The 24325-nt window shown below is 55.7% G+C and overlaps 3 protein-coding genes across 3 annotated transcripts; all 3 read left to right on the plus strand.

Annotated features, from left to right (window-relative positions):
• The first annotated feature begins 2728 nt into the window (after positions 1-2728).
• Positions 2729-5507, plus strand: DUSP15 (dual specificity phosphatase 15). The gene is made up of 3 exons (XM_080813283.1): positions 2729-2797; positions 3976-4147; positions 4882-5507. The coding sequence occupies exons 2-3, from the start codon at positions 4022-4024 to the stop codon at positions 5152-5154; spliced, it is 399 nt and encodes a 132-aa protein (XP_080669409.1). The 5' UTR covers positions 2729-2797; positions 3976-4021; the 3' UTR covers positions 5155-5507.
• A 2358-nt stretch (positions 5508-7865) lies between these two features.
• LOC308348875 (interferon regulatory factor 9-like) lies at positions 7866-13498 on the plus strand. Its single transcript, XM_080813284.1, has 3 exons — positions 7866-8150; positions 12226-12320; positions 13386-13498. The coding sequence occupies exons 1-2, from the start codon at positions 7920-7922 to the stop codon at positions 12292-12294; spliced, it is 300 nt and encodes a 99-aa protein (XP_080669410.1). The 5' UTR covers positions 7866-7919; the 3' UTR covers positions 12295-12320; positions 13386-13498.
• Positions 13499-14831: 1333 nt separating this feature from the next.
• On the plus strand, positions 14832-20094 carry FOXS1 (forkhead box S1). Its single transcript, XM_080813285.1, is given in 4 exon segments — positions 14832-14968; positions 15529-15647; positions 18708-18792; positions 18795-20094. Coding segments are annotated over 3 exon segments (1224 nt in total). The 5' UTR covers positions 14832-14968; positions 15529-15549; the 3' UTR covers positions 19836-20094.
• The last annotated feature ends 4231 nt before the right edge of the window (positions 20095-24325 follow it).

Raw genomic sequence — 24325 nt, forward strand, 5'->3', positions numbered from 1 at the left:
TTCCAGGTCAATGGAGCCTGATTTTGCCTTACAGGGCGGGCTTGTTTTGGAGGATTTGGAGTATGCAGTCACTAGATTGCACAGGGAAGGCTGTCAAGTCATGAATAGATTGACTAATGAAATGACTGCTTACCAGATGAGTCCCTACTCCAACAGCCTTCCCTTCATCCCACGGGCAGCCCTGCCTCCCCATCTATCAGTGAATTTACCAGTCAGGGTTTGATAATGCCAAACAATCCCAAGGCCAAATGTGTTGCAAAATGAAATTGCAAACCTTGCAAAAGAGGCAGGATGGTGTGACCTTGGGAAAAGTGAGCCAGAGAAGGGCTGGAATCTTACACAAAGCCATTAGCAAATGAGGACCTGGCCCGGGGTCCCTTAGCCAGGGCTGGTGGCAGGGCTGACACTGGAAAAGAGTCGTTTGAATATCAAAGGATTAAAAGAGGTCCTTGAGAAAAGTGATTCTTGGAACAGGAGCCCAAAGCATCCTATGATCTTGTGTGAAGGTTAAGCACCAAGTAAAGGATGTCCTAGCTAGTTTGTGGGAGAAATTACTGATAATTCATCCCTTGATTATTTTAATAATTAGCACACAGTTTTATAGCCACAATTAATGAGGTAGAAACTTATTTTCATGGTTTTTGTTTCTTTTCAAGATAATGAAATTTATTTTTTTAAAGAACTTATTTATTTATTTGACAGAGAGAGATCACAAGTAGGCAGAGAGGCAGGCAGAGAGAGAGAGAGAGGAGGAAGCAGACTCCCCACTGAGGAGAGAGCCCGATTCGGGACTCGATCCCAGGACTCTGAGATCATGACCTGAGCCGAAGGCAGAGGCTTAATCCACTGAGCCACCCAGGTGCCCCTATTTTTGATAAGACCTTTAAAAAACCTCTTTTGGGAGATGCCTGGGTGGCTCAGTAGGTTAAGCAGCTGCCTTCGGCTCGGATCATGATCCCAGCGTCCTGGGATTGAGCCCACCATTGGGCTCCCTGCTCAACAGAGAGCCTGTTTCTCCCTCTCTCCTTCTGCTGCTCCCCCTGCTTGTATGGTCTCGGTCTCTCTCTCTCTGTCAAGTAAATAAATAAATAAAATCTTAAAAAAAAAAAAAGGAAAATAAAAAATAGAAAACTTCAAAAGAAAAAAAAAGAGTCTGCCTTCGGCTCAGGTCATGATCCCAGGGTCCTGGGATCAAGTCCCGCATGGGGCTCCTTGTTCAGCAGGGAGTCTGCTTCTCCCTCTCCCTTTGCCTGCTGCTGCCCCTGCTTGTGCATGCTCTCTCACTCTGTCTCTATGACAAATAAATAAATAAAATCTTAAAACGAAAAAAAAACACACCTTTTTCAATAAGTAATCTCTGTATCTCCGAACTCACATAGGAGTTTGAACTCACAACCCTGAGATCAAGGAGTGCATGTTCTATCAACCGAGCCAGCCAGGTGCCCCTGTTTTGCCCTTTTTTTGGTGTAATTTTGTAATCCTCATTTGGAGGAGAGTCACTGTTAGTGGCCCTTTCCTACCTATTAAATAAAAGATCCCTGAATGCTTTTTATCAAGTCCTTATGCCCAAATCACCTATGAGGTTAGGATACCAAATTCTCAGAAGGTTCTGGAACCACAGACAGATAGAGCTGGGAGACACTCAGGTGATATCTAGCCTCTTTGGATAGAGAGGACAACAGTGGCTCAGAAAGGAGCAGGACCTGGGCTGGGGTTATGAGGTATTTGGGTGGCCCAGACCAAGGCCAGAGGCACAGCAGAGGGCCCTAATGCCCATGTGTGTTTTGTACTTGCAGGACATAACCTACCTTCGCATCCCTGTGGCGGACACCCCTGAGGTACCCATGTAAGTTCTCTGGAGGCACCGAGAGAGACGGTGGTGGTGGTAGGGAGGGTGGGGGGTGGTCTGGGGGAGGACAGAGTGGACTGACGCCAGAAAGCTGTCCTGGGGAGCCTAGCACAAGTGTTCACTCAGACCTCTCTTTGCCTCTCTCTCAGCTACGTTCTTGCCTATGCCCCAGGCCAAGACCCTTAACCTCCAAGACCTCAGTGTCTTTAGCTGTGAGATGGGGAGAGTACTCTGCCTAAGGACCAGATGCCCAGCAGACTTGAAGGGGTCAGGCTCAGCCAGTTCCTGGCCCTGGAGTTAAGACATCTGGGCTCCAGCCAGGCTTTGCCATTTTCTTGCTGTGTGACCTTGCACCAATCGCTTTCCCTCTCTGAGATTAGATGGTGCAGGTTGAGGATCCAGGACAGGGCCTGGCCTGTAACAAGGATTCAGAAAGCAGGATTTTTTGTGTGTGTTATGAGCCGTGGTGCCTTCCCAGCCTGGGAGTGACCCAGACAGACACTGCTGACCACCCTTGTCCCCAGGTGCTCTGCTTGCAGACCCCAGAGGAGTGGGACTCCTCTGTCTCCTCCCACATGTCCTTGAAAGACCAAGATAAAGCCTCCATGAAAAGAGGATCCAGGGGACCCACAGGAGAGGTGCTCCTGCCTCTGTGATGGGATTTCCCATCATTGGCCGCTTTCACTACCTGAAATGTCCCCATTGTGGCTTCCCACAGCCTTGCACTTGCACTATGATACAGGCCCTGTTCGCTGCCTGGGCCGGCCGCCCTGAGGACCCTGGGCTCTTGACATCCCATCAGTGCAGAGGGGGATGACTCTTAGGAGACCTGCCCCCCCCCAATGCTCGCTACCCTATTGCTTTCTTCTCTAGCAAAAAGCACTTCAAAGAATGTATCAACTTCATCCACTGTTGCCGCCTCAATGGGGGGAACTGCCTTGTGCACTGGTGAGTTAAGAGAGGAATGAGGGGAGCAAGTAAGGGACTGTCCTCCATCACACCCAAGCACTCACACTACGGGGAATTAGGAACCTGGGATAGACCTTCTGCAGCCCGTTGGCACGCATGACCGTCCGCCATTTATCTGATGGAGGCTGGTCGGGGGGCTCCAATCAGGGCTCTGTCCCTTACCAGCTGTGTGGCCAAGGCCAAACAGCTGTTTCTCCCTGAGACTCCCAATTGCTCATCTGTAAAATGGAGAAAAGACTGTTACCAGGTGGACTAACCGGAAGGAGTAGGTGAGGTCACGCAGGTGGCCCAGCATCCTCTGAGTGTTCTTGCTCCCTCTCCTCCCCTCCACGCTTTTGAGGAAATAGGGCTGAGCAGTGGGGAACCCCAGGCTGGGAGACAGGGACTCACCCCAGTTGATATCATTCATCCCATAACTTCCCACTGAGCACCTAGCCTATGCTGGGTTCAGGGAGGCTCTCTCTCAGAGCCCTTGCCCTAAGAACAGCTCCTCCAGCCTGTCTGTCACCCTCTGCCCCTGCTTGCCCCACTCCGGCTGCACTGACCAACTCCCCGCCCTTCAAATCCTCCAGCTCCCCCCTCGTGGGCTTCATACACTGCCCAGAACATTCTTGACTGGCCCTTACCCACCTTTTAGGACTCAGCTTGATGTCACTTCCGCGGAAACCCCTTCCCTAATCCCTCCCCAACCCCTCCACTACATTAAAACCTTTTCCTATACGATCCCTTAGCCCCTGGACTCCTCATTGGAGCAGTTATCCCTACCCGAAATTGTTTCCCTGGTTAGTGGCCTTCTCTTCCAACCCTCCTGTAAGCTCCGGGACAGACCATGTTTGTTTTATTCCCCACCATAGCCGTAGTACCTGACAAATAACAGATGGTCAGGGAACGTTTGCTGAATGAATGAATGAAGTAATTTTCCCACTCAGGCCTCTGATGAGAGAGAGTGCCCAGGGGATACTCCAGGCAGAAGGAACGGCATGGGCAAAGGAAGTGGGAAAACAGGTCCTGGCAGGCTCTTTGGGATGGGAGCTCAGAGGCAAGGGCGAGAATGAGGGCGGGTGGGAGAGCTGAGGTGGGGAGGGGGTGTGTGGGAGCAGGGCATGGAGGAGATTGGGCCTTACCTGAAGCCCGGGGGTGGGGGGTGGGTATCCCAGCTTTGCAGGCATCTCCCGCAGCACCACCATCGTGACGGCCTATGTGATGACTGTGACGGGGCTAGGCTGGCGGGACGTGCTTGAAGCCATCAAGGCCACCCGGCCTATCGCCAACCCCAACCCAGGCTTTAGGCAGCAGCTCGAAGAGTTTGGCTGGGGCAGTTCCCGGAAGGTAGGGGCTGGGGCAGAGGCAGGAGCTGGGCAGGGCTGGGAGACTGCTTCCCGCTTGAGTGGAGCACTGATGGGAAAGAAGTTAGCCTGTGCTTCAGACCTGACAGGAGATTTTCTGGGGGTCTCGAACTCGCGACCCCTGAGCTAATCTAGCCTCTAGGTGTATTTTGTTTGGTCAGCCAGATTTTTTTCTTTTCCTTTTTAGTTTAGTATTTGGATGCCTTTGGGCTAGACTATGGACCCTTCAGTTTGACCAGGTCCCAGCACTGCCTTCTCTATCTGCCTGGAACCTGGAGGCATTTGAATGTTTGACCCCTTTGGGGAGAAATGTCCATTCCCTTACTCCACCCCTGGGTCCCTGATAAGGCCAAAACCTCTCCTTCTTTTATACTCACTGGGCGGATAGCCAAGAGGCCAGTGTGGAGGGGGTTGCTGCTCAGGGAGGAGGACTCAGGTGGTCCCCACTGGGCCGGGGGCGGGCGTCGCTTTAGCAGGTCTGGACCAGGGGAAGTGTGGTCCAGGAGAGGGAAGGGACTTAGAGGAGGAGGGGGCTCAATGCGGGCAAGGGAAACTCAGAAGAGAAGGGGAGAGGATGCTCAGGAAGGGGAGGGGCCTAGCGAGGGGTGGTGAGCTCGCGGACCGGCGGAAGCAACGAGGGCCGGGGAGAGGACTGGCCGGCAGCAGGGCACCGACCGACCCCCGGCCCCCTCCTTCTTCCCTCCCCCCACCCCCCAGCTCCGCCGGCAGCTGGAGGAGCGCTTCGGAGAGAGCCCCTTCCGCGACGAGGAGGAGGTGCGCGCGCTCCTGCCGCTGTGCGCGCGCTGCCGCCAGGGCCCTGCGCCCGCACCCGCGGCCCCCGCGCCGCACTCGGCAGCCTCCGAGGGAACCCTGCAGCGCCTGGTGCCGCGGCCGCCCCGGGAGGCCCACCGGCCGCTGCCCCTGCTGGCGCGCGTCAAGCAGACTTTCTCTTGCCTCCCGCGGTGTCTGTCCCGGAAAGGCGGCAAGTGAGGATCCCGGCCCGCCGTGGCGCCCCTCTTCCTAACGACCGGTCCCCTTCGGGGCTGTCTGGGCCTCCCACGGCCTCCAGGACGGGCCCAGAGCCTGGGGGAGCCCCGCGGCGCCCCGAGCCCTGCCCCTGCCCCTGATGCCCGCCCTGCTTGTCTGCGTCTGCAGTCTGTGTGTCCTCCATCCCTGCGTCTCTGTGTCTAAGCCGGCCTGCTGCAGCCACTTGGTGCCTTAGTCCTTGGGCTGGGGGGAGGGGGCACCCGGGCCTCCACCCTTAAAGGCAGCGGGAGTGGGAGTGGGTGGGGGTGGGGGGGTTGGATGGGCCTGGAGGATATTAAAGAGACACAGAAGCTGTCTGTCTGAGCTCCTCCTAGTCATTCAGCAAGAGGCAGAGATGCAGGACTCTGCGTGGGGCTGGAGCCTGCAGGACACAGGGATGGGAGGGGGCCGGCATCCCCGAGGGTCTGGAGGAGCCCGCCACCTCCTCAAAATCACTCTGGGCAGGGCTGAATTCCTGGACTCCGGTTCACTGCCCGACCACCCCACCCAATCTCTCTCTGAAGCCCTGGTCTCCTGAAAAGGCCCCTGAATCCCTCCTTCTCTCTGAACCCTTTTGCCCTCTAAGCTCTTCTCCATGTCACCAGCTCCCTCCTCTTCTCTACTCACAAATACTAGCTAGTAAGCTGTCCAAATAGTGCCTCCTTCATGCCTGACTTTTTATATGCATGAATTCACTTCATCTCTGGGAGGAAACTGAGGCTCAGAAAGGGTAGGCAACTTGCCTGAGGACAGCCAGAGTAGAGGAGGCTGGATTTGAACCTAGGCAGTCTGTGTCCCATGGTGGCTGTTAAGAAGTACTTCCTTGGTGACCATTTAATCGGATTATTACAGGCCTTTGGGTGGTGACTTATATAAAGTTCTTTATATATTTTGCATATTAACTCCTTATTGGATGTTTCATTTGCAAATACCTTCTCCCACTCAAGACCCTTCCCACCTAGAGCTTAAAGGCCAGGGGGCAGCCACTGAGGAGGGAAGGAAGGCCTTGGGGGCAAACCCAGCAAGCAGCAAATGGACTCGAGTTGAACAGAGGTCATCCGAGCTGAGTTTTCTGAACTAAAAGTAACTTGGAGTTGAGAGGGGTCTGAAAAAACCCCGATCTAATAGCCACCCGGCTGGGGTCCCTGTTATGTACCAAACACCATGTTCAGGGCTGTGGGGGAAGCGCAGATTCCAGTATTGGGGGTGAGAGGATGGACGAAATAATCCCAGCCTGCCCAGCCTCCTTCTCAGGAAACTGAGGTTGATGTCCGAGGTCACCAGCTGGCAAGTGGTGGGGCTGGGATTCTAATCCAGGCAGTCTGCCTGGAAAGTCAAGGGAACCCCATCCTCCTAATCACTATGACTCTGCCACCCAGAAAAATGAAAAGATTGTCTGACACACTTAAGATTCCCACTTTGATGTAATTATTACACTTGGACTTGATCCTATGAAATGCTTTGTCCCCCCACACCCCCCCACCCCCGAGCCCTACAAGTGGGTCTGAATTGTGTAGAGGGGTCAGAACTGAGTGGCTGCTGGCTTGGGAGAACAGAGGGTGGAGAGCACGAAGAAGATGCCCCCGACACGTGCACAAGGAGGACAGTACTTCCAGCCTCTGGTCAACTCTGACCAGGCATCCATCTCTGTGCTCATTCGGAGTTTTAGTTTCCCCATGCACACAACAAAGGGTAGAGCAGTCTGAGCTACCTGACCTCTTTCAAACTGCAAACTCCCTTTGACAGTTAAATGAAAGATGCAAACCCTAGAAAAATGTGTAGACATGAAAAAAATTGTATATACTTTATGTGGGGGGGGGTGTCTCTAAACCCCAGGTGTAAACTGTTGGGAGATAGTGGGGGGCACTGTGTAGGCTCCTGGGCTTTGGGGATAGAGAGACACAGTTTCAGGTCCTGACTGCCTCTGTGTACTAGTTCTATGACTTTCTTACAGGGCTTTATTCTTCTTACTAATAAAATGGGTAGACTCTTCTCATACGTTGTGGTGAGAACCCACTGAGACCCTGTAGGAAAGGCTTTGGCCAGGTCCACATCCTAGTGAGCCATCAGTGGATGAGGACTCCCAGTATTTAAGGAAGTATTTCTCCAAGTGTGGCTCGTGGAACACCTGGATCAGAATCCCACGGGAGAACTGGTTAAATACAGATTACTGGTTTCTTGCCCAGAAAGTCTTTTTTCTGCAGGTCTGGTATGGAAGCAAAGAGTGTACATTTTAAACTAGTCTCTGCCTCCCAATTCTGATGGGAGTTAGTCTAAGAAGCACTATGGCTTTACAACCTGTACAGTCCAGGCGCTGAAAAGAGAACTGTGACTTCCCCATAGGCTGGGAAGTACAGAGAACAGGTGCACCGGTGGCTCAAGGGACGCCTCTGGGTGACCACCGGGGCCCCTCTACAGGGACGAACAGATCCCTGGCTACCCTCCCCATACAGTCCAATGGGTACCCTCCAGTGGGTCATGGCGTCCCACCGTGCCTCTAACTGGCCCCTCTGTGCGGCGAGACACCCTCCGGGCCAGGCTACCAGAGAAGAGCGAAGGGATAGGGCCTCCCGGGTCAGGGAGACAGAAAAGAAAGCGAAACTCGCGCATCCAGAACTTTCGCTTTCGCCGCTTCCGCGCACCGTCCAGGTGGCTTCGCGATTCCCCGTCGCGCCGGGGTCCCAGCCGCCGCGCACCCCAGACCTGGCCGCCGGCGCTCTGCGTCCCGGATGCCCGGCGACCCCTGGCGGAGGGAGACAGGGAAGGTCCCCGGCGGCAGGCGACCCATGGCGGGGTCCGGGGGTCCCCTGCGCCTCCGCGACTGGCTGGTGGCGCAGATCGAGAGCGGGCGCTACGCGGGGTTGTGCTGGGAGGACGCAGACAAGACCCTCTTCCGCATCCCCTGGAAGCACGCGGCCCGGCAGGGCTACCGGGCGCAGCAGGACGCAGCGCTCTTCAGGGTAAGGGGGCGGGAGCGGCGGGACGTCCGGGCTGACCCACGCGCTGTGTGACCTGGGGCCACTCGCTCGCCCCTTAGCCCCAAATGTCTCTAGGTTAAGGAGCGTGTTGTGCGTATACGGGAGACATATACGAGAAACAACCAACCAAAAGTGCAATACGAGCACCATCCAGACCTCCGGGGCCTCTCCTCCCTCCTCCCCTCCCCCGCCCCGAGAAACTGGACGCCAATGACAGGATTCCCACAACCTCCCTCCTACCCCGAAAACGCCCATCCCAGCAGCCTGGGAACATGTTCTGTGCTTCCCCCCACCAGCCCTTTTCAGGGACCTCCTCTGGGGATGCCCTCCCTTGCCTCAGTCCTCATTAACTTCAAACTCCTTCTCTTCAACATTGAAATTCTGGAATCTCTCCCCTGATAATAAGCAACCAACTGCCCTCAGCAACCCCTACCCCCCCACCACAAACACCACAGCCCCTCCAGCTCTCACTTCTCTGGCCTCACCTCTCCTTTCACAGGCTGAAGGGCCTGGTCATCAGCTCTGTCACTCCTAACCCCCAGTTCCTGATCTTCCTGCTAACATCACTAGTTGCCAGATCCAAAGATCCCATCAGTCATCCTTGACCCCTGGATGGGTCTGGACCTGGTGGACCCTTCCTTCTTGAAACACCCTCACTTGGTTTCCAGAATCTTCCCCCACCAGCACTCCAGCTCCATTTTCCTCCTACCCTGCTGCCCCTCCCTTTCTCAGCCTGCCCCCTCCTCCCCTCCTCTTTGGGTGCTCTCAGCACTGCTCCAGGATCCCCCCCCTTCATAGCTTGCTCCGTCTTCCAGGGCCTCCGCATGAGCCCACAGTTCCCAGCCTCCCCTCCAGGCCCCAAGACTGCTGGTCTAAAGGTCCCAGAACTCTCCAACTCAGCACCTCGTCAGTACCACACTTAACATCTCCCCTTGACAAACTTGTGTGTGTCCCCAAATGGAGGATGGCACCGATTGTCACCCAGACACCAGAGGCCAGGCACCTGAACCCTGGTCTCTCCCCTGCCTTCCAGTCTCATTGTACTCTGTCCCTAAGGCCTACAGGATCTCCCTATGGAGGCTTTTCTACAGTCCGTCTGCTTGGATCCATTCCCACCATCTCTCACCAGGACAATCCCAGTGACCTCACAGAGCACCACGCTTCCCCCTGCCCCTTACTTCCCCCCTCGGTCTCCCAGGGAGATCTTCCTAAATGTAAATCTTGCCTTGACACTTCCCTACTCAGAATCCTTCTTTGGCTCCCCATTGCTCTTGTGAAAAAGTTCCAACTCCTTACCAAGACGTCAGAGCAGCGCGTGAACTGCTCCTCCCTGGCCTCATCTCTCCCCACCCTTCCCTTCCCTGGCTTCAGACCTGGCCTGACAGTTCTTTCAGTTTCTAAATGCTTCACATCTCTCTCACTGTTAGACCTTTGCACTTGCTGTCCTTCTGCCTGGATATCCTCTCCTCTTCACCTAGACCTGGCCAACTGCCATCATGCTCAGCTGAAACATCTCCTCGGGAGCCTTCCCTAATGCATTCATTGGTCGAATGCATTTCTTAAGCTCCAGCTCGGTGCTTTTCCTAGGCCATCCCTGATTTCTTCTGCTTCCTCCATTGGAACAACTTCCCCCACAACACACTGCCTCCAGCTACCCGAGTGTCGAGGGTCATGACACTGAGCTCAGGGCAAGGCCCACAGAAGGTGCTCAGTGAGTGTTGAACAGGGGGTTACATGGCCTGTCCCTTAGGATGGCATGCTGTTTAGAAGAAGGAGAGAATGCAGAATGCAGAGAAGAAGAAGCAGACTCCCTGCTGAGCAAGGACCCTGAAGCAGGACTCAATCCCAGGACCCTGAGCCGAAGGCAGAGGCTCAACTGACTGAGCCACCCAGGCATCCAGCTGGGAGTGTTCTCTGTAACATCTAATCTGTTGCTCCTGGATGCTTCTAGATGCTGCATAGACTCTGTAGTGGGCATCCATGACGCACACACATCCCTATCCACTTTTGCAGGAATGGACACAGGTTTGCTCTCCAGCACCAAAAGCAATGTTAGAGTGAATATCCTTGCCCTGCTCCCCCCTCACCCCCCCGCAAATGAGCCTTAGTGAGAATTCCTTTGGAATTGGAACTTCTGCTCACAGGGTATATTTAGATTTATTTTGACAAGGCCTGCCTGATTACCACCCAAAAGCTCTGTACCATCCCACACCCCCAACAGTGGCCATACCCCACAACCTCCCGGCATTATCCAACTCACTAAATATTTTGTTGGCTTAAAGGTGATGGCTCACTTTTTCTTTTTAAATCTAAGTAGGTTCCATACATGGGGTTTGAATTCACAACCCTGAGATCAAGACCTGAGCTAAGATCAAGAGTCAGATGCCTAATGGACCAAGCCACCCAAGCGCCCCAAAAGCTCACATTTTTATTCTGACACTAATGAGTTTAAGTACATCCGCATATGTTTGTGGCCTTCTGGCTTCCTCCTGCCTAAACCACCTGTTCTTGCCCTTTGATAAGAATTTTTTTAAAAGATTTTATTTATTTACTTGACACAGAGAGAGAGCACAAGCAGGGGGAGCAGCAGGCAGAGGGCGAGGGAGAAGCAGACTCCCCAGCTGAGCAGGGAGCCCGACGTGGGGCTCGATCCCAGGATCCTGGGATCCCCAGGCACCCCGATAAGAGTTTTTTCTTTAGGGGATGCTCTCTGTTTCCTGTTGGTTTGCAAAGTTCCTTGTATGTTCTAAAATTAGCCCCTTGCTGATTTCAGACATTGTCATTATTTTGCCTTGTCTTTGGGGGGGTCAGGAAGGCATTCTGTCCCCCTAGAGGTGTTTCCCCTCCTTATCTCCCATTAGCTTCCACTATCATCTCTCACCTTTGGCTTTGAAATCATATGGAGTCCACTTTGTATGGGGCAATAGGTCAGGATTTAATTTTATAATTCTCCAGATAGCAAACCATGCCATTATTTTACATCCCATCATCCTATTTTTTTAAATTTTTTAAAATTTTAAAAAAATTTTTATTTTTTTTAAAGATTTTATTTATTTATTTGACAGTCAGAGATCACAAGTAGGCAGAGAGGTAGGCAGAGAGAGAGAGGAATGCAGGCTCCCTACTGAGCAGAGAGCCCGATGTGGGGCTCGATCCCAGGACCCTGGGATCATGACCTGAGCTGAAGGCAGAGGCTTTAACCCACTGAGACACCCAGGCGCCCCCCATCATCCTATTTTTTAAAAATTGATCATAATTCACAACTTGAAATATAATTATTTCCAGTTAGCTGTTCCCAGCTGTTTTCTCTCATTAGACTTGAATTCCGGGAGAGCAGGGACCATGTCTGTCTTGTTCTCCATTTGGTCTCCTGCCCCTGGGGCCTGGCACACAGTAGGAGCTCGAGGAATATGGTTGGATGGAGGGAGGGAAGAACAGAGAAAAGGATGAAGGGACAGAGGGCCAGAGACCTGGAGGGAGAGAAAAGTGAGAGGCAAGGTAGGCCTCCCCTTCCTCTGCATGGCACCAGCCCCCTCTCCCAGGTTACCCCTCCCCAAGTGCCCCTGCTCATCCCCAGGCCTGGGCCATACACAAGGGCAAACACCTAGAGGGCATCGACAAGGAGGACCCCCCCACCTGGAAGACCCGACTCCGCTGTGCCCTCAACAAGAGTGCTGACTTCTGTGAGGTGCGTGAGCGCAGCCAGCGGGACAGCTCCAACCCCTACAAGGTCTACAGGATCGTGGCCCACAGTGCCCATGGCCCAGGTACCATCCTGCCCCTGGCGGTAGTGGCTGAGGATGGCTCTCTGGGCAATAAGGACCTCATCTTGCCCATCTGTAATAGGGGGCTTAGTAAGCTTAAACTCGTGGGCTGGTAAACACAGAAGGACCTGTAGACATTCGGTTTACCTTCCCATTAGAAAAGGAGGAAACTGAGGCCCGGAGAGAGGTGGGCTCCGCCTGAGATCATGCCGTGGTCCTCATGTGGGATCACCTCTGTTGGGGGGCTCCCTTTAAGGCCCAGGAAAGAATAGCCTGCCTCTTGCTCCATCCAGGTGCCAGAGCTTGTGCTCCCCCTGAAAAGAACATTCCACGGAAGCAGCAGGAGCCCCCTGGAGAAGTGACAGAGCTGGCCAGCAGGACAGACCAGGTCAGTTGTCCTTCAAACCCCCCACAGTCTTGCCAGCTCTGCCACCTCTCCCCTGACCTATCCTCGGTGTTCTCTGGCACTGTCATCTGGCCTGTCCTCTCCCTGAGCTCCTTCCCTGCCTGCTCCCTCCTCCACCCACGTCCCTCTTGCCAGCTCCATCTCTTCTTACCTGGGCCCCACCTGCCCCGCCATCTTCAGCTCCGCCTCCTGTTCCCTTCACCTCCATCATCTCTGGGTCCCCCTGTTCTCTCCTCCTCCACCGTCTTCAGCTCCATCACCCCCTGCAATCTCTTCCCTGACATTCACCCCCGGCCCTGTCATCATCGGGTCCACCACCTGTCCCCATCAGATGCAGTTCTGGCTCTGCATTTCCCTCCCCTTTAGCCCTCCCAGCCCTCTTGCTGTTGCCATCACCCCATCACTCTGTCTGGATCACCCCCATTACCACCAACCCCCTACCATCTGTGCCTCATTGCTGTGTCCCCACTCCCCCACCAGCCTGGTCCAATCCACTGTCCCTAGTGTCTTCTTCACCATGCATTCCATATGCTGTCTCCCATCTCCGTCACCTCTATCCCCCCACCTCTATCACCTCTGTCCCATGTCTATCATCTCTATCACTTCTGTCACCATTCTATCACCTCTGTCCCCCATCTCTATCACCTCTGTTCCCCATCTCTATCTCCTCTGTTCCCCATCTCTATCTCCTCTATCCCCCATCTCTATCTCCTCTATCCCCCATCTCTATCTCCTCTGTCCCCCATCTCTACCTCCTCTGTCCCCCATCTCTATCTCCTCTGTCCCACCATCTGCTCATTTGCTCCTCACGCTTCTCCCCCAGCACATTGAGCTTCATCTCTGACCCCCATAAACTCCAACAACCCCATCAACACTTTACCTCTATGAGGGACAGGGTCTTGAGCTCTGAAACCTCAAATTCTCTATCGATCCCAACTGGCCTACAGTCTGCCCAGACTTCCCTCTGCCCTAGCGAGGACAGTCTGGGAACCCCTGTGGCCCACAGTCTCCTCTCCCACCCTCATAACCCTCTCTTCCAATGGCCAGGATGATTCCAGATCAACCACAGAGGATAAGCACACCAAGCAAGCCCCCAGACAGACCCAGCAGGGTTCCCTGCCACCAGCAGCTCGGCTCCCAGCCCCTCTGGCTGACCACAGTAAGGACCAGATATCCTCAACCAATCCTGCCTCCTCTCTGTCCTCCTGCAGGACCTTGACCTGGGGATCAAGAGACCCAGGGTGAGGTGGTGCCTGACAGCTTCCCCTCCTTCCCTAGGGTACCAGGCACAGGACCCTACACACCACTGGAGTTCCTTGCCCTCTGAGGACTTCAGCAACCCTGGTAAGAAATCTCAAGGCCCTCCCCTCTGACCAGTGTGCAGAACTGGGAAGAGCCAGAGGTCAGGGCCAGCTACCCTGTGTCTTTCCCCGAAAGTACCCAGCACCGATAACAACAACAGCTAACATTCATTGAGGATTTAGATTACGTCAGGCATCTTTCGAAGATCTCCCCACAGCCTTGTGAGATAGATACTGCCATCATCCCCACTTCGTACTTACAGAAACCCGGCACAGAGGTTAAGAACCTGGCCCCAAATCACACAGTTGGTATCCCTGGGAAAGTTACTAGCGGGTCACAGCTCCTAACTGGCAGTGAGACATCAGACTCCAAGGGCCTGGCTGCAGAACCCCCAGCTCTAACTGCTGAGTATCCTGCTTGCCCCTCATGTGGACCGCACTGCGTTGTTGTTGTTGTTTCCATCAACATTAAAATATTTGCTGGGAACCAGGGACGCCTGGGTGGCTCAGTTGGTTAAGCTGCTGCCTTCGGCTCAGATCATGATCCTAAGGTCCTGGGATGGAGTCCTGCATCGGGATCCTTGCTCAGCAGGGAGCCTGCTTCTTTCTGTGACTCTGCCTGCTTGTGCGGGGGCTCTCCCTCTGACAAATAAATAGATAAAATCTTAAAAAAAAAAAATTGTTGGGAAGGAGCCCCTAGAATCCCAGAGGTTAGGACAGGCCCTACAGATGGCCCCAGACCCTATGCTTTTGACCGTGGAGCTCAGCTACCAGTTCATTTATACCGGAAGCTGCTGCTATTTACTACTGGCATTGGCGCCACTATGAGAATTAGGGAATTATCGTTCATCAGGAGGAAGCACCCAAAACTCCTGAGGCGGGGGCAGGCAGGACCTGGGTGGGGAGTGGTCAGTGCTGGGGCTGCCAACCCGGGGCGCACCCCCTCTCCCCGCCCCTCAGATTGCTGGCTGCACGTGCGCCTGTTCTACGGCGGGAAGCTGGTGCGCGAAACCACCACGCGCATGGCCGAGGGCTGCCGCCTGAGCCCCCGGGCGGTCACCGCGGCGGAGCGCCTGCTGGGGCCGCCAAGACGCATGGCGCAGGTGCGCTTCCCGGAGCCGCCGCCCGGCGCCCGCGTGCTGGAGCGCTTGCTGCGGCACCTGGAGCGGGGCGTGCTGCTGTGGGTGGCCCCCGAGGGCGTGTTCGCCAAGCGCCTGTGCCGGGGCCGCGTGTACTGGCGCGGCCCGCTCGCCCCGCACCGCGCGCAGCCCAACAAACTGGAGCGTGAGCGTACCTGCCAGCTGCTCGACACGCTACTCTTCCTCGAGGGTAAGAGCACGACGGTGGGGCCGCTGGCAGCGTGGGACAGAGTGGCCAGGAGCGAGGGGCGTGGGGAAAGGCACGGGAACAGAGGAGGGGGGCACATGAGATGTGAGCGCCAGGGAACGGGTTTGGGGTGGACGTTGAAACAAAGGATGTGACACATGAGCCCCAGGAGAGGGAACGAATACAGTCGTCGGGGGACTTGGACACGATATAGACATAGACTTATGGGGAGGGTAGGCTCGTGGCAGGCTTGGGGCATAAGACTTGGGATGCTAAGCCCAAGCTGGGCATTAGGGCACTGGGCACTCAATAGGCATAGGTGAATGGCAATGGGCATGGGGTGGGAATAAATATGTGAGGGTGAGCACAGGAACACAAGGCACAGGGGATGCACCCTGGAAGTGGACACAGATGTGAGACATGAAACAGGCATAGGGATGTGGAAGTGGGCATAGGGCATGGACACACAATGGGGATGTGGCCTTATCGGACATGGGCATGGGATAGAAGCACAAGGTGGGCACCAGCTAGGATTCTCAAGCCCCCAATCTTGGTGCCCATAGAATTGCGCGCCCACCTTCAGGATGGTCACAAGGAGCCCGAGTACCAAATCCGTCTGTGCTTTGGTGAGGAGTACCCAGGGCCCCCAGACCAGCCGGAGGAGCGGCTCATCATGGCCCACGTGAGTCACCTCCCACTCCAGTGAAGAGCCACACCTTCCAGTCACCACCAACAGCTCCTTACTGACTCCCTCTAGTCCCCAGCTCCTGACCCGATGACCCTCTGGTCTGTAGGACCCTGCACATAAAGTGCCTGTGGGGTGGGACTGTCACCAGGTGGTGACTTCCCATGAGAACATAGGGGGAGCTAACTGAGAGAGTTGGCTCATTGCCCTACCCCCACCCCCACAGGTGGAGCCAGTGTTTGCCCGGGAGCTCTTCCTGCACTGGAAGCGCCACTACAGTGGTGTCCCAGCATCACCGACAGTGTCCCACACCTGCTGACACAGCTGAGTCAGCAGTAAAGCGTCACTTGCTCCTCTCCCACCATCAGAAGTCAGCTCCCGTCCCGTGGGTGTGGACCCCACTGCAGACCTGCCCAAATTGCCAGTGGACTTGGGGCTGCCCCCTACCCATCGGCCAGGTCAGTGGGGACAGAGGAAGCAGATTCACGCCCTTCAACCTCTCAGCGACAGAGATGCAGCCCCGGGAGCATGGCGCGTGGGTGGAGGCCTCGCAGCTGGGCCTGGGAAGTCAGGAGGAAACCAAACTTGACCTTGAGGTTCCGGAAACAGCAATTAGGGCAGAAACAAAACCTCATTGCTTGGGGAGAACCCAGCAGGTCTGTGGTGGTATACTTGAGAGCCCACTTTACCTGCAACCGATGCATTATAAAGTTTGCTTAAAGCTGGGTTTACTGATAATTAGATCCTCAGGGATTAGAGTGAAGCCAGGCAGTAACAGAAATGCCTGGCTTCTGAGGGGCTCTGAGTTTCCAGACCCTTCCTCCCACCTGCCACTAGTCTCTGTTCTTATGTGGGCAGGGAGGGATCCCAAAGCAGAAACTTGGCCTGAACTGGGGACTTGGGGGGTTGACAACTGAACCACCAATACCAGTGGATACTATGTTTGGAGGAACCCAGGCTGACCCCCAAACACAGCCTTAGGGCAAAAGCTAAGGGCAGAAGCAGGGGTCCAGCCCCTCCCCAAGCCCCACTGATCATTGCAAACTGCAAGCTGTAGGGAGTCCTTGAGAATTGGGAGGGAGCCCCTTCAACCATGAAGGCAACTGACCCTACCTTGGCGGAAAAGTCACTGTGTCCTGCCCCAGATATCAGACCTTGCTTCCAGTTCTGATTTCTGACTTTTTTAATAGGGATTCTTCTACAGATGGCAAGATAATGAATCTCTTCTAGTGATACATTAATATGCTTTTATGGTGTGTGTGTGGGGGGTGGGGGCTGTATGCTTCAACGAAGGGCAGAAGTCAATCAGATCACTGTTTCTTATTCAGCAAATGTTGACTGAGCACCTACTCAGTTTCCAGGCCACTGCTGGACAAAACAGCAGGCCCCTGCTCTCTTGGGGTTCATAGCCTGTGTTCCAGTGGGGATCCAGTGACTGTCCCTATCCCTGCTTCTCTTCTGTAGAAGGTATGGTGTTAAGGAGTTAGAGAATACTGGATTCAAATCCCAGCTTTGTCATTCACTAGCTGTGTGACCTCGGGCAAGTCACTTAACCTTTCTGAGGCATAGATTCTCCATCTATTCAAAAGAAGCCATGAAGGGGAGCCTGGGTGGCTCAGTGGGTTAAAGCCTCTGCCTTCGGCTCAGGTCATGACCCCAGGGTCCTGGGATGGAGCCCCACATTGCATGGAGCTCTCTGCTCGGCAGGGAGCCTTCTTCCCTTCCTTTCTCTCTGCCTGCCTCTCTGCCTACTTGTGATCTCTGCCTGTCAAATAAATAAATAAAATCTTAAAAAAGAAAAAAAAAAAAAAAAGAAGCCATGAAGACCTACAGAGCAGGGTTGCTCCAAGGAGTCAATGCAGAGAGAGTAGGCTAGTTGTTGGGCGGCTGACATGGAGAGTGGCACACAGTAGGTGTCCTCTGACTTGGGAACGTATGGGTGGGAAAGCATGGAGTAGGCTACCCCAGCCTCCAGAAGACTGACTGTCCTAGGCTTCGCTGGCCCAAGGCTGCGGCTGATGGGGAGCCTCAGTTCAGAGTGATAATCCTGAGTCATGTCCAAACCCTTACTCTGCACCGAACTCTTGGAGGGTGCTGGATGCTGTGTAAGGGGGCCTGTGGCCTCCTCACCACAGTACGGACAGCTGAAGGGTCACCAGCTCCAGTTTAGAAGTGGGAAACTGAGGCTCAGCCAAAGTCAGGGACTTGCTTGAAACATCTCCTGGGGGAGTAGTGGGGGAATGGCTCTGCCCCGATGGCTGTCCTTCCCACACCAGTCACTAGAGGGCGCTGATGCTCACCGTAAAAAGTTTGACGGTTCTCACTGCCTTCCAGCGGCGGCTGTCAAATGCCCGGGAGCTAAGAGGGTAAGAATTGTGTGACCCCAGGTGCTGCACCCTGCTGGGAGTAGAAAGTAGACCCCCAGGCCTGAAAGAAAGAGAGGAGAAAAGGGGAGCTGGAGGTGGGAGCTTGAGGACCCCTGGGACTTTTCCCACTGGGGGGGGGGGACGTTCCCCAGCTCACCCCTTTGAATCTACCTGTCTATTCTCTCTCCTCAGCGTGCCTCTGTCTGTCTGCCCTCGATCTCTTGTGTCTGTTCTGTGTCTCTCTCTGCATCTTCCTCTTTCACTCTCTCTCCGTACATTGATTTCTCTCCACAATTCTTTCTCTGTGCAGTGTGTGCGTGTCTGGCTCAGTGTGTCTCTGTTCTTTCTGCCTCCGCTTAGTCTCTCTAAGTATGTCTCTGCCTTCACAGTTCGTCTTGTTATGTCTCTCCTTCTCTGTGTCTTTCTCTCTGGTTTTCACGGCCTCTGTCTCTTTTTTTTTCTCTGTCCCTGTCTCGCTCAGTTGCCTGTCCTGTCCCTCGCAGCCACCACCACCCAGCACATGGGGGCTCTGGATCTCAGTCCCTTCCCTCCTATCTCCTCTCCCCAGGCAGCAGGCTCACAAGCTTCCCAGTCCTGGCCTCCCTGCCCGCCCCTCTCCAGCCTGGGGAGAGGGGGGGTGAGAGAGGAAGGGAGGGCAGCCTGGTGGGCCCACCCCTTTTTGCCTTTCCAGGCTGGGAGGCTGGGCCAGTGGGCCTTTTAACAGGCCCCGGGCAGGCTGTGCGGGGCAGACACCAGCTCCAGACACCGGTGCCTGGCCCCTCCGCGGTCCCAGCAGCCGCCAGCCCGGCCAGCCCAGCCCAGCATGCAGCAGCAACAGCCCCTACCCGGGCCCTTGGCCCCCGCGGCCGAGCCAACCAAGCCCCCCTACAGCTACATAGCTCTGATCGCCATGGCCATCCAGAGCTCCCCGGGCCAGCGGGCCACACTCAGTGGCATTTACCGCTACATCATGGGCCGCTTCGCCTTCTACCGCCACAACCGGCCCGGCTGGCAGAATAGCATCCGCCACAACCTGTCGCTCAATGAGTGCTTCGTCAAGGTGCCCCGCGATGACCGCAAGCCCGGCAAGGGCAGCTACTGGACGCTGGACCCCGACTGCCACGACATGTTTGAGCACGGCAGCTTCCTGCGCCGACGCCGACGCTTCACCCGGCGAGCAGGTGCCGAGGGAACCAAGGGCCCTGCCAAGGCACGCCGGGGACCCCTCCGAGTGGGCAGCCAGGATCCAGGAGCCCCCGACGCCATGACTGGCAGGCAGTGCCCATTGCCACCAGAGTTGCCAGAGCCCAAGGGCCTAAGCTTTGGGGGTCTGCTAGGGGCCTTGCCAGCTAGCATGTGCTCTGCAACCCCGGATGCCGGGCCCCGGCCGCCCATGGAGCTTAAAGAGATGCCTGCACCTAAGCCTGCAGGCCCAGGGGAGCTCCCTGTGGCCCCCTCGTCTTCCCCATGCCCGGCATTTGGCTTTCCTGTGGGCTTCTCTGAGGCCGAGGGTTTTAGCAAGGCCCCCACACCCATCTTGACCCCAGAGGCGGGCATTGGGGGCAGCTACCAGTGCCGGCTGCAGGCACTGAATTTCTGCATGGGGACCGATCCAGGCCTTGAGCACCTCTTGGCCTCAGCAGCCCCCTCTCCGGCACCACCCACCCCTCCAGCCTCACTTCGGGCCCCACTGCCGCTGCCAGCTGACCCCAAGGAACCTTGGGTTGCAGGCAGTTTCCCTGTCCAGGGAGGCTCCAGCTACCCACTGGGGCTGACCCCCTGCCTATACCGGACACCAGGAATGTTCTTCTTTGAGTGAAGCCAACCTGGCCTCTGGCAGTCCCTGCGGGGCCCCTGCCAACTACACCTTCCAGGCTGAGCCTGACTCAAGGATCTGGGGAGCTTTCAAGGGACCCAGGCCTGGCAAGCCAACGCCCGGGACAGGAAGCCAAGACTGGAGTAGTGAACACTCAGCCAGCCCCCAGGGCCTCCGGACAGACTTGAGGGAGAGGGGAGGCAGGGCCCTCTTGGGATTTACTCTGTGGCTCTCAGGGCCAATAAAGCCAGTGTGACGATGAGGGTCAGCTTCATGGATGGTTGGGGGCTGAGGGCCGGGACGCCTGGTTCTGTGTGCGGTGGCTGTGGTTGTGGGATTGCAGGGACCCTGGATGGAAATGTCCCTTGTGAGACTTCTTTCTCCTGCTGGGTACTTTCTCAGGGAGTTTCCCAGGAAGGTGGAGGAAGGGGGAGCAGAGAATAAGGAAGAGAGGAAAGTGTGGCCAAGAAACACCCAGCAGGGGGTGGCGCTGGGCTGCCCTGAGGGGCTAATTCTCCAGTCCCAGGCTCTGTCACTCTGCACCCCCCTCCCAATTTTGAGTCATCAGAATTACTGTGACCATGTGCAACATTTATTCTGTCCTGGGCTTCTCTGTATCCTTTCACCGAGCCCTGTGCACCTTGGAATGTTATCCCCACTTATACAGTGGTGGAAACTGAGGCTCAGAAAGTTTGAAGGCTCACTAGATCCGACTCCAAAAGGCAAATGAGTGGCTATACGCCCAGCCCCTGTCCCGCAGTCTGAGTGAGGACACAGGGGTGGCGCACAGGGTAGGAGCAGAGCTGGGGGTGACCCCCAGAGCAGGAGGGGCTTTTATGAGATCCTGGAAGGCCAGTACAAAAAAGGTACCCTGACCCCTTGCACAGACAGGGAAACTGAGGCTCAAAAGGCAGGCACCAGGCCTCTTGTCTGCATTCCCCACATGAATGGGGGCCTTCCCTGAGCCCCCAGCTCTCCAAAGGCCTCCTGATGACTGTTAAGAAAGCATTTCTGTCATGAGGGGAGTGGGTGGCTGTCCTGGGTATAGATCAGAAGTGACTGAGCCCTGACCTGTGGCCTCTTCTAGCCTCCCCCTTGGACAGAAGCAGGAGAAATGGGTATACTCATGCCTGCTATCAGAGGAACAGACTCAGGGACCTGAAACCTCCCTGTCCCCACACCTTTCAATATCAGAGTCACTGAGGCAAAGGGCTTCCTTCTGGAGCCTTGGTACCTCCATCTGGATCCTGGGTAGTGGGAGAAAAGAAAGAAGCCAAGGATATGGGGGGAAGCCCCTTTCTGGCATTTGGTGTAGGGGCCTGATGGGTCTTCCGTCCCATGAGGTGACACCCAGGGGGGCTGGAGACCCCTTGGTGGGGCAGATAGCCCAGTCCCTCCAGAGGCCCTCACTCAGGCAAGCGGCCATGCTGATTTCAGTCTCTGCTGCTCCTTCCTCTCTCAGCAGGTCCCCTGGGGCCTGGGCGGAAGCGAGTCCGGCTGGACAGTCCCCACTGTCTGGTTCCCACAGACTCTAGAGTCGCCAGGGGGGAGGAGGGACCTGCAGGGTGGGGGCTCACTGTGGCCGGAAGGGGTTGGGAAAACGCCTGGCCAGCTGTGGGGCCCCTCCCCACCGCGCATGCAGGACCCCAACCCGGCATCCATCTAGCAATGGGGAGAAGAAGAGAGGGTCTGTCCTGTCTCATCACACCCAGGAAGCCTCGTGGGTGAAGAGTAGGGGGAAGCTCTGTGTGCACAGGGCATGAGGAAGGAGAGGCGAAGGACACACTTATGTGGGTTTGTGCCAAGGTGTGTGTTTGTGTGAGTGTGTGTGTGTGTGTGTGAGAGAGAGAGAGAGAGAGAGGCACAGAGACAAACAGATAGTCACAGAGACTGGGACAAACAGATTCGAGGGGTAAGTGTTCTTTCTCAGTCCAGTCAGGGAAAGAGGCCTCTCTGCCGGGCACTGTTCCCTGTGGTGCATTCCTGTGGAGACCTGGTGACCCCAGTCCCCTCCCAGCCTGTGTCCCGAGCTAGTAGGAGGATGGGGAGGCTGGACTGACTGAGCGCCCCCCCCAGTCTCCCCCCCTGCATCCTGTTCCAGCCATCCTCTAAGGAGCTTAGCATCTGAACTGGGGTGGGGGCTTGGGGAAAAGAAAGCCACATCCGCATCATGCAAAAAGGGGTTAATCACAGCTGGTGCACAGACTCAGCAACAGGACTGGAGCCCTCTCTCCATGTCCCTCTCTGACCCCCCAACATAGTCAAGAAGTGAAGACAAGTCCCCTCGCCTCAATTCCCCAAGCAGGACCCTGGGCTCGGCGCCGGCCTTGGACTCTCTGTATGAGCCTGGCTGAGTGCCCATCTCTCTGGGCCCTGATTTCACTCCCTTTGCCCAGCAGGGGTTGGGGAAAGGGCAGCCTGACTCTGAGTCTGGGTCCCAGGGGAGGGTCTGACATGGGGGACTGCCTGGAGGGGATCCCATCCCCGGGAGTGCTGGACCAGGAGGCCCAGACACCATGATCTCATGTTGCCCTCCGCTTGCTGCCCAGCCGGGGGACCCCACCCACTGGGCCTCCTGCCCTCACATTCTTTCCATGACCAACAGACGCCCTGTGGCTCCTGCCCGTCCACCCCCACCTGGAGGGGTGGACAGTGCTTAGCAGAGATTCAGAATGCCTAACGTGGGCTGACCCAGAGAGAGCACCTCAGTGCAGATGGACAGACCAAGGCCAGAGAAGGCAAGCGAGGTGCCCAACGTCACACAGCAAAGTAGGAGCAGGTAACTGCTCTACCGCCTTAACTGTGCAGCTCTTCCAGGACAGGGGTTGTCCCATCTGACTCTGCCTCAGGGACCCTCCTCCCTGGAGGCTTGTCTGTCTCCAGGAGGGGATTGCAGCCCCTCTACTTTGTCCCCAGCAGGTTAGAGTGGAAAAGGGTGCCAAGTTGCCTTTCAGAGTCAGGCTCAATCAGATTCTAACATGGTAGAATCAGGAGTATTAAAGAATATTCCAGAATTTTTAATCACAGCAGCTTAGATTCTTGGAATATCAGCACTGGAACAGCATCTCCTGCCTGATTTCTGAATCCCCTCTACACCAAGTACCAAGTCACACGAGGTTCCCAGAAAGGGGAGACCGCTGCCTCCAGAGGAGGCCCCTTCCCACCCAAGTCTGGCAGCTCTGAAGTACGGTCAGGAAGTTCTTCACCTGCTGGTCCTCTGGTCTCTGCTCTCCCTGCCCCCAGAGAGGCCTCCCCCACCCACAGGGCTGGGCCTTCCTCAGACTCCCCCACACTCCACATCTTATCTCCCGCCGCTCTCCCGCCCACTCGCTTCCTTCCCTGGTTTATGGCATTCCACCGCCCAGAGTTCTGGACACTCCCCACACCCAGACAGTGCCTGAGCCAGGGGCCTGGAGACCCTGTCCTGATGAGGGTGGGCCACTCTGAGGCGGCCACAGCAATGAAGAGGGTTGGGTTGGCCAGCCTGCCGTGTCTGCTTGCGGGGAGTATATGGAACCTAGCAATCCAGTCTTCAGCCAAAACATCCTGTCCCCACGACACCTGGATGATTCCTGTCACCCTCAAGGGCCAGGCTGCCAGAGGCAGTATGTACAGGACTAAACGGAGGAGCTCTGGAGCCCAACTGCCTAGGTTGGGATCCCAGCTCCGTCCCTCCCTAGCTGTTCGATCTTGGGCAAGTTGCTTCCCCTCTCTGGTTTTCCTCATTATAACATATGGACACTAACAGTTCCTACTCCTTTGGGGCTGTTGTGAGGATGATAGGAGTTAAGATTTGCAAAGTGCTTAGAACCCAGTCTGGCACAAGGAAACCACAATATGTTTAAATTTTTTAAAAAGTTGGGTCCCAGGGGCAGGTCCCCTTAGCCTGATCTACTCCCCAGGGGAAGGTCCAGCTCTCGCAGAGGTTGGGGGATAGAGGGGAACGGAAGACTGTTACAGAGACAGGCTTGGGGCTCAATTACCAGCATCTCCACTTCTTTGCTGAGTGACTTTGAGCAAGTGGACTCACCTCTCTGAGGATCACTTTCTTCATCTGTAAAATGGGAGTAATATTTTCAACCCCCAGGACCCATGTGTGAGAAACCTAATCCCACACACGGTGTATACAAGTCAGCCAACAAGAAAGAAATCAGAACATAAGACATCCCCACTGAGGGGCCTGGGACCCTCAGCCCCATCCCTCTGCCCCGTCCTTTACATGTGGCAAACCTCTGTCCCCGCACAGTGGGAGGTGCCTGATCCCTGTTCCTGCCCCACTGGTAACTGGGTGGTGATGGGGAGGCAGCTGGTGAGGCCAAAGGAAGTGGTTCTAGGCTAAAAACAGGCGGGGGAGGCCCATTTAGTTACACAGCCCGAATCCTGCCTGGTGGCCTCTGGAAAGGCCAGGGCTGCCTCCTCCTGACCACAGCCCACAAGGAGCCCTGATCTGTCTTGGATACAAATGAGAGGCCCTCGAAGACAGCCAACTCCCT

Source organism: Martes martes (assembly GCF_963455335.1).
Source record: "Martes martes genome assembly, chromosome: 9".
Taxonomy (NCBI): Eukaryota; Metazoa; Chordata; class Mammalia; order Carnivora; family Mustelidae; genus Martes; species Martes martes.